The 12,479-nt window shown below is 54.1% G+C and overlaps 1 protein-coding gene across 2 annotated transcripts in view; it reads right to left on the bottom strand.

The window, feature by feature from the left end:
• PREX1 (phosphatidylinositol-3,4,5-trisphosphate dependent Rac exchange factor 1) overlaps nt 1-12,479 on the bottom strand; it is a 186,266-nt gene that overhangs the window by 155,186 nt on the left and 18,601 nt on the right. The window contains exon 1 of one of the 2 annotated variants that reach the window (XM_045444306.1): nt 4,974-5,028. The exons of the other annotated variant lie outside the window; for it this stretch is intronic. Coding sequence (XP_045300262.1) covers nt 4,974-4,988 — 15 coding nt within the window. The 5' untranslated portion in view covers nt 4,989-5,028. Of the gene's footprint in view, nt 1-4,973; nt 5,029-12,479 lie in introns of those variants that run through there. 2 annotated transcript variants of the gene reach the window in all.

Below are 12,479 nucleotides of genomic sequence, written 5' to 3'. Positions count from 1 at the left end.
TCAACTTCTTCACCCATTAAATGGGGAGAAGATCGCTCAGCTTGTCCTCGAGCTGTCAGGGGCAAGGAGCTTGAGTGGAGAGAACCAAGTGTCAGAGTAACAGATTGACAATAAAGCTCACATTTACTGCGAACCAGTGTCTCTTCTGGGCACTCGCCCCAACCTCACACAGCACACTGCCCCCCACCCCCCCCCACATTGGGAAGAGCCATTTTTCCCTCGAATCCAGTTGAGACGTTTTCGTAAGATGCAAGAAAAATGAATTCTTTGAGAAACGAAAAGACTACAAGCCTAATTTTTTTCAGTTTTGGGCTAAACTGGCATAAAATCACCCTGCACGACTCTGCTATAAAAGTGTAAACACTCCCAGTTTCCGTCTGGATCTTTGCACAAACCACACCGAGTTGCCCTGTCAGCCCAGGTGACCCCCCCCCCCCGCCGCCCCCGCCACAAGCACCCAGCAAGCAGGTGCTAGCATGGACAGGAGGGCAGGGCTCAGAGTACGAAGGACCTCACCCCTCTGTGCCTGGGTTTCCCCACCTGCCCTATGGGGAAAACACTAATGGTATCTCAAGGGGGTTTGGGGAGAGGATCCGGCATCCGAATCATGGTGAAACGCTTTCATTTCTGTAAGTGACGCGTTGAAACCCTCACTACTCGCGAGTTATTTCTGCAAGATATCACCAAATGCCAGCTGGCGTTGTTGTAAGTCGTTATCTCCTCACCCTCACCGACCAACCTCCACCTGATGCGTCAAGCACCGATCTGATGGCCGGAGTCCTGCCTGTTGCTCTACGAGCATGCTACGTCTAGGAGGGCGGGGGCTCAGGCCTGCTCTCCCACCCACCAGACACCCAGCTCGGCCCAGAACTGTGCCTGGCACCTGGAGGGCACCCCCCCAAAACGGGAAGAAGCATGAGCTCAAATCCTGGCTCTGCCATGTCTTTGCTGTGTGAACTCAAGCAAATGACTTGACCTCTCTGGGCCTCCATTTCCTTATCTGTGTAGTGGAAACACAATAATGCTGACCTCGCCCAAGTGCACAGGGAGGCCCGACAAGGGCGCCTCCTGTACCACTTCTCAGTAGCACATCTGCCAATGTCTGCGGGCATCTTCAGCTGTCACACTGGGGAGAGAGGCGCTATCGGCCTCTAGCGGGTAGAGGCCAGGGATTCCGCTAAGCGCCCCAGCCTGCACGGGGCAGCCCCCCACATCAAAGAATGATGAGGCCCCAAATGTCAATGGTGCTGAAGCTGAGAATTCCTGATATAGAAGAAAAAGAACTACCTGGATGCCCAGGAAGAGGGGAATAGTTACAAACTCCGGTATAGCTGCCCTGTAACCCAGTAGGCAGAAGTTAGAAGGAATGGGCTAGAACTATGGAAGGAGAAAGCATGAGAAAGATCACCCAGACACATGCATTCGGTGAGCAAAGCCAGCCACAGGATGCTAGGTAATCACAGCGAATTACCCTCAGGGAGCAGGCGAGGGATGGGGCTAGAAGTGCGACCCCGGAGCCTGGCTCCAGAGCCCACAGCTTTAACGCCCGCTACACAGCCTCAGTCTGACGCCTTTTATTCAATCAAATGCACACACGGAAAGGCTGCCCTGTCGTTCTCACGTATGCCAATGACTCGAACACAGGGAAAGAATCTGGAAGGCCGCAGAGCAGACTAGTCACGAGAGAAACTGGAGGTGGGGGCAACCAGGAAGAGGAAGGTGAGTGTTACCTCACCTGTAAGGGTTTAGTTCTCTGCACAGGTTGCGTTCATATCTGTCACGTAATTAAAGATGAACGAGACACTGTAAGCGCATATACCCTTTCACCCAGAAATTTCATCCCCCCCAAAATCTACAAACCTACGGCTATGAAGGGGCCCGTGTCGGCCGTACATCATCTGTAATGGCAAAAGGCGGGAATGACCCCAGTGTCCATCAAAAGGGGACTAGCGTTAAGAAACAAAAAATAGTAATAATAATTAAAAAAATAAAAAAAATAACACCAGCACAACCATCCAGCAGGATTCCCTGTCCTATTATGGAACTACCTCCCCGACACAGGATGGAAACGGGGACAAAGCCAAGTGCAGAAACGTGAGGACAATGAGCCACCACTTGTGTAACAAAAGGGGCAGGTCTTACACTATCTGAAGGTCCTAGGTGAAACCAGAGCCAGCGGCCGGCTTTGATTTTTTTTCAGTCTATTCCTTTGGAGCAGTTTTAGGTTCACAGCAAAACAGAGCAGAAGACACAGAAATTTCCCCTGTACCCTCCGCCCCACACAGGCACAGCCTCCCCCATTATCGGTGTCCCCCACCAGAGCGGGACATTTGGTGCGATCCATGAACCTGCACTGACGTACTGCGAGCATCCAGAGTCCACAGTTTGCACCAGGGCTCACTGTGCATGTTCCGTGGGTTTGGGCAAATGCGGAATGATGTGCCCCCATCATCGTGCTATCATACTGAGTAGTTTCGCTGCCCTAAAAATCCGCCTTTTCATCTCCTCCCCACCCCAAACCCCCCAACCCCTGGCAACCACTGGTCTTTTTACTGGCTCCATAGCTTTGGGAGGCTGACTTTTCACTCTGCATTATTTATGCCTTCTTAATTTGGACCATGGGGATGGTTACATATACTATATGCTAAAAAAAAAAAAAAAAAAAAAAAACGCACAGTATTCATACAACATATATATGTAGCTTTTATATACATACATATAGTCATGTAAACATGTATAGTTATAACATTTTTAATTAAAAGATACAAAAAACAGCATACACTGCATCAATCTACTTTACATAAAGTTCAAAAACAAGCAAAACTAATCTTGATGATAGCAATCAGGACAGTGGGGTTGCCTGGGTGGCTCAGTCGGTTAAGCGGCCAACTCTTCATTTCAGCTCAAGTCATGATCTCACGGTTCATGGGATCGAGCCCTGCATCAGGCTGTGAGCTGACAATGCTGAGCCTGCTTGGGATTCTTTCTCTCCCTCTCTCTGCCCTCCCCCACTCACGCTCTCTCTCTCTCAAATAAATAAATAAACATAAAAATAAAAAAAGAAATCAGGGGCATCCGGGTGGCTCACTTGGTCGAGCGTCTGACTTCAGCTCAGTTCATGATCTCACGGTTCACGAGTTCGAGCCCCGCGTCGGGCTCTGTGCTGACGGCTCGGAGCCTGCAGCCTGCTCTGGATTCTGTGTCTCCCTCGCTCTCTGCCCCTCCCCCACTTGTGCTCTGTCTCTCTCTCTCTCTCTCTCAGAAATAAACATTTAAAAAAAATTTTTTTTAAAAAGAAGAAATCAGAAGAGTGGACACTTTAGGGGATACTGACTGAGACGAACACTCTCTGGGGTACAGGCAGTATTTGCTATCCAATGTGGCTGTTGGTTATATGGGTAAATCATATGTAAAAATTTATCAAGCCCTACATTTAATATGGTGTATTTTGCGTGTAAAATATGCCTTAAAATTTTTTAATTAAAATTTTTCGTGGAAAAAAGAAACAGTTCAGTCATGGTGAGAAGGGGATTTCTAGAGAGCCCCCAAATTCTATCATCCCCCATTCCCAGAGGGAACTCTTTGCCTGAGGCCCTGGGAGGGGACCAAGCGGGGGTCTAGGCCCCCCCTTCTCCACCGCCCCCCCCCCAAAGAAGCCGAATGGGAATCAAGCTTGCCTTTGTGGCTGGGTCCAGCAGAGTAGGACAAAGGGCCAAATGACGGCCCCCTGCTCCCCCCAGGCCCCCCAGGACACTGAAGCCCATTCATGCTGGAGGCTGGCCATGTCCCCAGGGCTCCAGCCGGAGCTGGGAACAATATCCCCTTTTACCGCCCCCTTGTCTCCCACTTCCGCATTTAATTGCAAGTTCATGGGTATTAAGTGGCCCATACAGCTGACCTAGCTCCGGCTCCCCACCCCACCCCCCAAAATGAGGCCCACAGCGCTGCCTCTGTTCACTGCCCCTCTGTGTGCCCGCTCCTCAATGATCTCCCCAGAGGGAAAAGAGAAAGAGCCCCCCAGGCCCCTCCTTGTCGCCTTCCTCAAACAGCTCTGTTCTCACCCAGAAAGCGCCACTTTGCAAACCAAACTGCTCTTTTTGGCCCTGGCACAGGGGCCTCAGGCCCTGGAATGGCACCCTCCGTTCCAGCGCGCCAGGCCGCTGGCACGCTCACTTCATACCTCGCTGTGACCCCACTCGACACCTGAGGAAACTGAGGCCCAAGGAGGGTCACGACCTCGGTCTGGCCAGGGCCAGCGCTGAGAGCCTTAAGACTCCTCTGCCTGGATATCCTGACTTTCCTTAGGCTCACTTCTTGCCCCCCACTCAAGCGGGTGGCCCAAACCTTTGACCCTTAACCTCTTCTCTAGTGTCAAAACCCCAGGGACAACTGAGCTCATTCAGCGACCTTCGAGGGCTGGAAAGAGGTTACATAAGCCAACCTCCTGCCCCTCACGTGAACTCGCTTTTGCCCTCACTCATTGCATTCCTACCTCCAGAACACCCAAGCCTGTCCCTCCTGTCCTGAAAGTCTCCACCTCCTCCAGGAAGCCTTCCAGGTCAGACCAGTCAAGGCTGAACACCCCCTCCACTGAAAAGCCACACCACCCACACTCCTCCAACCACTGCTCCAAGACTGAGCCAGCTCCGTCACCATCCTAAATCTGTCATCTTCTCTCTGTGCCACCTCCTGACCCAAGCCACCACCATCTTTGGCCCCCCACTGCCACCTAAGCAGTGGGGCACCGCTGCTCCTGGGGCAGCCCAGCCTCCACACTCTGACCGGAGCAACGCCTTTTAAAACATAAATCGGACCACTCTGCTGCCCTGCTTCCGGCCCTCCGTGGCCACCCGCTGAACCAGGAGGAGCTCTCGGCTCCTCGCCTTTACCTGCCGGGCCCCGTACCAGGTGCCCACCACCCTCCTCGCCTCCCGGCCTGGCCTCCCTCCACACCAGCACCTCTTCAAACTCACCAAGTTCTCGCCCATCTCCAGGCTTCACCGGCACTTTCCTCCTCCTCCTCCTCCTCCTCCCCTCCTCCTCCTCCCCCCCCCTCCTCCTCCTCCTCCTCCTCCTCCTCCTGGAGCCCTTACCCCAGACTGTCACACACAGGCTCCTGTCCATTATCCATGGCTTGGCTTCTAGATCAAGGCCTTTCCCGAGCACCCGATCGCAGACAGAACCTCCTCCCCTCCTCAGGAAAGATCAGAGACCTGATTCATTCATGAAAAATTGTTCCTACGCGTCTTGAATTATATCCAATTCAAGAGCTAGCCCATCTTCTGCTTCACTAAGCAGGTGCTATGACCAGCTTTTGGGCTACTGGCTGAGATCTCCCTGCTCCCCCTCCGACTCCCCAGCAGGACAAGAATGGGTCCTGCACAACTCCCGAGGCTGGAGCAGAGAGCAAGGGCCTCCCACCAGGTGCTGGGCAGGGACACAGAACGGGCAGCACTCTGGGACCAGGCAGGCCCGCTCCCCTGCTGGCGAAGGCTGCCTCTTCTCTGAAGGTGCAACTCGACCAGGTGCCACGGCGGCCGACGCTACCCCAGTCGGAACCACCCGCTCCCTTTCCATGTTCTCAGCTGGCCAATCACTGGCTGGTACAACACGACAGCCAAGAACAGGGCTCTGGGGCCAGGTAGCCTGGCTTTGAGTCCTGGCTGCCTCTTAACAGACTCTTTTATAAACTCTACCAACTGTGTGAGCCTCTCCGTGCCTCAGTTTCCTCTTTTTTAAGAAGGAGCCCCCTACCTCCCAGCGTGGTGGTATAGGGACTGAAGGGGTGAATGACACCCAAACCAACATTTCTGCAGGCTGCTTGTGATTCGCCAGCACAAACAGACCAAAAAAGCAGAGCTGAGGCAGGCCGGGGCTGCCCTGTCCACACTGCTGGCCCCTGGAGCACACCCGGAGGGCGGCAAGGACCCAAAGGGCACACAGCAGGTGCTCAATAAAATTTACCTACTACGGTGATTATCATCTGACTACATTCGATTATAGAGAGCTATGTATCTGTCCCTCCTTACTGGGAATAAGTTGAAATATTTTCAGCTCTGTGCAAGACCCTGACTTAAACCTGGAAACAGAAACACATCCAATTTTCATTTCAATTTAAAAGAATCAGCAGCTACCACCTCTTGAGTGCCCACATATTTTCTCCCGCTTAATCCTCAATACCTGCCCCCAGCATGCTGGGCTGGGCATGGCAGGGGCTGTCTGCACAGAGACCTCTCAGAAGCGCCAGGTGAGCTGCCCCCGCCCCCCCCCCCCCGAAGGACATGAAGACAGGACCGAAAGCAGAAGAAGAAGTCCGAAATGCCCTTGTGAAGCCCTGCCCACCTGAGCACGCTGTTTGTAGCATCCTGGGAGTAAAGACCAAGCTCCACGAAACCCTGTGTGCGTCTAAGCAGCATCATCGAGGGATCTGGTTCCGTCTTACACGCATTTTGTTAATACGGCCCCCACTGGAGGGTCCTAGAGGCCCTAGGAGGCCCCCTTGAGAGAGGCCGACCAGCCTGTTGGGGTCCCACTGGAGGAGCTTTGATGTGGCGGGGGACGGGGCCAGCTGGACTCAGAAGCCAGCTGTGGGGGAGGGGAGGCCTTGCAAGGCCCTGGATCCAGCTTTCAAAACATCTCAGTTTCTTCCCAGTGCACTTGGGCCCCCGGAAATTTCGATACAGCTACCGCACCGAACCCTTTATGGTCACGATCTCGCCTAAACTTCACAGAAACCCTCTGAGGCGCGTACTACAATCACTCCCCAAGGAGCAGAGAGGGAAACTGAGGCAGAGGGAGGCCAAGAGACCTGCCCAAGGTCACACAGTGGGAAGCGGCAGGGCTGAATTCAAATCTCAGCTTAGCTGACACCAGGGTCCTAGATTTACTTAGAAGCACTTCATCAAGGAGGGTGGCCGACTGTCCCAGTTACCCAGGACCGAGGGGTTTCCTGGGATGTGGGACTTTTCGTTTTGAACCCAGGACAGTCCGAAACAAACCAGGGCAGCTGGCCACTCTGTTTACCACTCCGCCCGTCAGTAAGGACAAAGACAACAAGAGTGACAGTAACAGCAGTGAACAACCACCAAGCCCTGACACGTGCCAGGCCCCCGTGCAAACCCCCAAGCACGCTCTTCGCCGAAGGCTCACAGCACCGGCCCTCCCCTGCTTCACAGACACGGAAACGGAGGACCGTGGAGGCCGGAGAACGTGCCCACGGTCAGCACCAAGCACAGGGAGCCCAGGCCCTCAGACGGCAGAAGGGGCCCGGCTCCCCACGTCCCAAGGCTCTCAGCGCCAAACGAGGGCCCCGAGGACCACAGCGCACGCGGAACATTCAACTTCACGAGACGCACACCTGTAACATGGGTGACCTGCAACCAAACTGCTGTGGATGCAACTGGTTACGGGATTTCTTTTTTTTAAGTTTATTTATTTTGAGAAAGAGGGAGTGAGCGAGCACGAGCAGAGGGGGGCGGGAGGGAAGAGAGAGAGAGAGAAAGAGAGAGAGAGAGATAGAGAGAGAGAGAGAATCCAAAGCAGGCTCCACACCGTCAGCACAGAGCCCGATGCAGGGCTCGAACTCACAAACCAGGAGATCCTGACCTGAGCCGAGAACAAGGGTCAGATGCTTAATCGACTGAGCCACCCAGGCGTCCCGCAGGGGATTTCTAAAAGTATTTTCCCATCTGCCATTTACTAACCGGGTGGTCTCTGGGCAGGCTGCTGCACTGCTCTGGGCTCAGGTCTCTCAACGGTGCAAAGGAGCTAACCAGGCACTCTCTCAAGACTTTATGGTGAGCATCTCGCGAAGTCCCCCAACTAACTTCAGAGCTGGGGACGCAGTCTCGCTCGTACAAAGGAAACACTCCATAAGCATCAGCCACTGTTCGCACCGGCTGCAGCAGTCACGGCATTGAGTGTTTATTAGTATCAAGAGCAGTGCGGTCTTTCCTAGGAACCGTGGAAGCAGGGCAAGGCACACCCCCTCTGTCAGCAGCCCCGCCTGCCTGTACGGGGAGGTGATGTCGAAGGTCAGCCCGGCCCGTGGGGTTCTCCCACAGTCGCTGACAAGCTCTGAGAAGGGGGACCCCCCTCCCAACCTGCACCCCCAGCATCAGCCATTCCCTTAGAAGCAAACCCAGACCCGCCACGAGGCAGCACCCAGCAGGGTCCTAAAGCCATCCTTTAATGGAGCCCAGTGGAGTGTGGCCCCGAAGCAAGTGATGGCCAAGGCCATGCTCTCAGCTCCGTGGAAACCGGCTTTTTGCTCAAACCCTGAACCTGCCACGCTTCTCTCCTTCTCCCCACCTGAGACTGCTTTCCTCACAGCAGTCAGAGGGACCCTCCTTTCTTCTTCTTTTTTTTTTTTTTTATTTGAGAGAGAGAGAGAGATTGAATCTCAAGCAGGCTCCATATTCAGCATTGACCCCCATACGGGGCTCAAGCCCACAACCCTGGGATCATGACCTGAGCTGAAATCAAGAGTCAGACACTCACAATGAACTGAGCCACGCAGGGGCCCTCACAGGGGACTCTTCTAAAAGATAAGTGGCAGGGCACCTGGATGGCCCAGTCTGTTAAGCATTCAATTCACTTTTTTTTAAACGTTTATTTTTAAGAAAGCGTGCAAGGAGGGGAGGGGCAGAGAGAAAGGGGGACAGAGGATCCAAGGCAGGCTCTGTGCTGTCAGCAGTGAGCCCGATGTGGGGGCTCGAATTCATGAACTGTGAGATCATCACCTGAGCCGAAGTCAGACGCTCAACCAAATGAGCCACCCGGGTGTCCCTTGTCTGACTCCTGATTTCAGCCCAGGTCATGATCTCACAGTTCATGAGTTAAAGCCCTGCATCGGGGCTCTGTGCTGACAGCTCAGAGCCTGCTTGGGGTTCTCTCTCTGCCCCTCCCCTCCTCTCTCTCTCTCTCAAAAATAAATAAATAAACTTAAAAAAATTTAAACATAAGTCACTTGCTACGGACTCCCTGGCCTTGAAACCCTCCACTGTTCTTACAACAGAAGGCCAGCCCCTCACCTTGGCCCTGTGTGATACGGCTCCCACCGTGCTGCTCAGATCCCCTCTCCCATTCACTCTCCCTTCACTCACTCCATCCCAGCCATGCTGGCCTCCTGGCTCATCCTGAAACTGGCCCAACCCATCCCTGCCTCAGGGCCTTTGCACAGGCCATTCCTGCTGCCTGGAACATGGCGCCCCCTGCCTTTCTTCTCATGGGTGACTTCTCAACGTGCAGGTCTTATCTCAAGTCACCTACCTCCTCAGACAGGCCTGCCCTGATCATCAAATCCAAGATAGGCCCCAACACTCCAGTTCGTATCCCTGTATTGCCATCGTCCTAGGGCTTGTCACTGCAGGGTTGTTCTTACTTGTTTATTGTCCATCTCCTCCCACTCAAATGTCAGGTCTACGACAGCAGGAATTTGTCTTTTTATTTCCCCCCCCCCCCCACTCCTGCTTCCCCAGTGCCTGGCCAGGGTAAGAGTAAGACCTTAAATGATTCTTGCTGCCAGTATGAAGAGACCAGAAAACAAGATTCCCGGAGCTTAGAGTGTATCTAACACAGTGTGAATCACCCATTCCCTCTGTGACGAGGGCTCGGATAAAAGAGGCAAGCCTGAGAGCTAGCCAAGGGGGGGTCCGACCCAGACTGGGGCGCGGGGAGGGGGCGGGCCAAGGAGGGCTTTCCTGAGAAGGCGCCGTAAACCACTGCCACTCAGAGTGTGGTACCCGGGCCAGCAGCACGGGTCTCCCATCTGCCGGGAGCTCATTAGAAATGCAGCTTCTCAGCACCCCCAGCCCCCCAGGCGTCCTGATCCAGAATCTGTGCTTTACTTAAGGCTCCAGGTGGTTCATGTGCACAGTAAAATTTGAGATATCCTGGCGTAGACCCCAGGGTGGGTGGGTAACAGCAGGCCAGTCTGGTTCAGGGCATCTCTGGGAACCAAAAGGCCAAAGGAGGTCTGTGAAGCCACTCGTGTGTAAAACATGGCTTCCCAGCACCGTGGGCTAGAAAGAGCCCCAGGCCCACGCAGGGACCCTGAGCATCCTTCCTCCCTCAGGCCTGAAATAAGGATCTGAGAAGCCCACAGCCAGCATATGTGGGAGGGGTGGGCGAGGGGGGGTAGGAACCTGACAGATTTGCGTGGCAGACGCCCCAAGAGCCACACCATCTGGAGCCCCTTTGTGATACAGGCAAGGGAGGACGGTGGAAAGGCGGAGAGCCAGGAGTATTTATAAAGTGTGGGGCGATGGGGCAAAGGAGGTGTGTGCGAGGAGAGACAGGGGACCACCTGTCACCAGGAAACCTGCAGCACCCCCACTCCATCTCCCAGCCGCCCGCAACAGACAGGGCCACTCACCCCAAAACCCACTGAGAATACGCAGGCAATCCACCTTTTCGGCAGCTCCCGAAAATGTGACCCCCTGAAAGCCAACTCCTGAGTCCCGATCTTGGTATATGTGGTTATGGAGTAGCTGAGCCTCTCCTCCATCTACAATGGCAAACATGACCCAGGCCTGACCAGTCAGAGTTCTGGGCCCCTGGATGGGCGATCCTTGGTTCGTGGATGGGTATACGCCCAAGGGTGAGCCAGGGAGTACCTGGACCCAGCTATGCCTGAAGTTATTACTCCTAAGTGGACCCATAAAAGTATTTGTTTGTTTGTTTTCACTTGAGACTCTTCGAGTTGGGGGTTCTGTCATTTATAATCCAAAGAGTCCTGACTGATATATCTTGATATATCTGTTAAAACACTTACCACTCTGCAGCGTCACGACTTATGTGTCCATTCTCTCTCCTGGACTGGAGCTCCTTGAGGACACACACCACTGTTTGGTTTAGCTGTGTCCTTGGTGTCCATATATTATATACCAAAGTCCTGATCTATAACATAATCTCAGGAGATAAGTGACAACGAATGAATGTTCTTCCTTCCTTCCCTCTACAAATACTTACTGAGTACCCACTTGGTGTTGGGTACTGTTTTAGGTCTGGGAACAGCAGAGAACAGGAGAGAGAAAAATCCCTGCCCTCCAGGAGCTCAAATTCTAGTGAGTAGAGACTAGACGATAACCAAACAAGGGGGTAAAACATAAATGCCATAGAGAAGGGAAAGAGGGAGCACGAGGGTGAGGTGCGGTTTTTAGATGAGGCGGTCAGGGAAGGCTGCACTGATCAAGTGAGACATCTGAGCAGAGACCTACAGAGATAACGAACTACACGGATACCTGCAGAGTGCTCTCTACCCAGCAGACACAAGTGCAAAGGCCCTGCGGCTGGAATATGTTGGGTACATTTGGAGACAAGGTCAGAGAGGTAAACGTGGGGAGTGGAAAGACCGACACTGAAGGGCTATTTAGGTCACTTTCAGGGCTGTGGCTTTTATGCTGAGGTGGGAGCCACGGGAGGGTTTTGAGCTGAGGAGGCATGTGACGTGACTCACAAAGGATGTGTGTGGAAAACCACCTGCCAGGGGGCAACGGTAGAAGGGACCAGGGAGTAGGTGACTGCACCAGTCCCAGCAGGAGACAATGGTGGCAGAAACCATGGTGGCAGCTGTGGAGAGGTGAGGGGTGGCCAGATTCTGGGTTGTTGTTGAAGGCAGAGCTAATGGGGTTTGCTGATCTAGGGTGTAAGAGGAACAGTAAAATCGATATGGCTCCATGGATGAGCCTGATAAGTGGGAGGACGGAGGGGCCACTGACTGGACGGGAGGGGGGCCTGAACAGGCTAAGCTGGGAAAAGCACAGAGCCTGTCATGCCCACCAGACCCCCAAGCAGAACGTCATCTGGATATAGATGCCTGGAGGTCAGGGCAGAGGTCAGTGCAGGAAATAGAAACCCGAGAAATGTCAGCAAAGGATTACTACGAGTCTTTACGAAGCCTCCCTATGAAGGGATCGTCCCCAGCTCCTCACTGCTGGGCTCTGACTCCTGCCAGCCTCCCGACCACGAGCTGGGCCAAGGGGGTGCTCCGCAACGGCTCCTTCTAAACTAACTACTGTGGACAGAGGAGTTCTGCGTCCATCACCCGCCCTGCTCCCAGGAGAGGGCAGGAGGCCAGGAATTAGCACTCCCCAGCCGGCTCCATTGCCCAGCTGAGACACTGAGGTTCAGGGAGGGACAAAGACGAAGCGAGGTGATCTGGCTGAGCCGCCCGACCCAAGCCCTTTCTCATGAGCTGAAATAAAGCGACCCCCTCCCCCCACCCCACCTTCCACGGCTGCCAGCATGATGTGACAACGCCCTGACACGTGGGGAGGGGGCTGAGAACACGTCTTGGCCCGAGCATCACAGTGAATGGCAGAGGAGGAGGACAGTGCTGGCACCAGGCTGAGAGGAGGGAGGGGCAGCCGGCACTAAGCTCTGGGCCTCCAGAGTCTCCCCAGGGTCAGGGCCTTCCCTCTTCATGGACGGGCAGAGCAGCCCCGAGCCCAGGCACCGGCCATCCTGCTCCCACCTCA

The sequence above is a fragment of the Leopardus geoffroyi genome, chromosome A3, assembly GCF_018350155.1.
Source record: "Leopardus geoffroyi isolate Oge1 chromosome A3, O.geoffroyi_Oge1_pat1.0, whole genome shotgun sequence".
NCBI classification, from domain to species: Eukaryota; Metazoa; Chordata; class Mammalia; order Carnivora; family Felidae; genus Leopardus; species Leopardus geoffroyi.
Note: the sequence above shows the minus strand (reverse complement) of the source record. Positions and strands in the feature narration are given on the sequence as shown.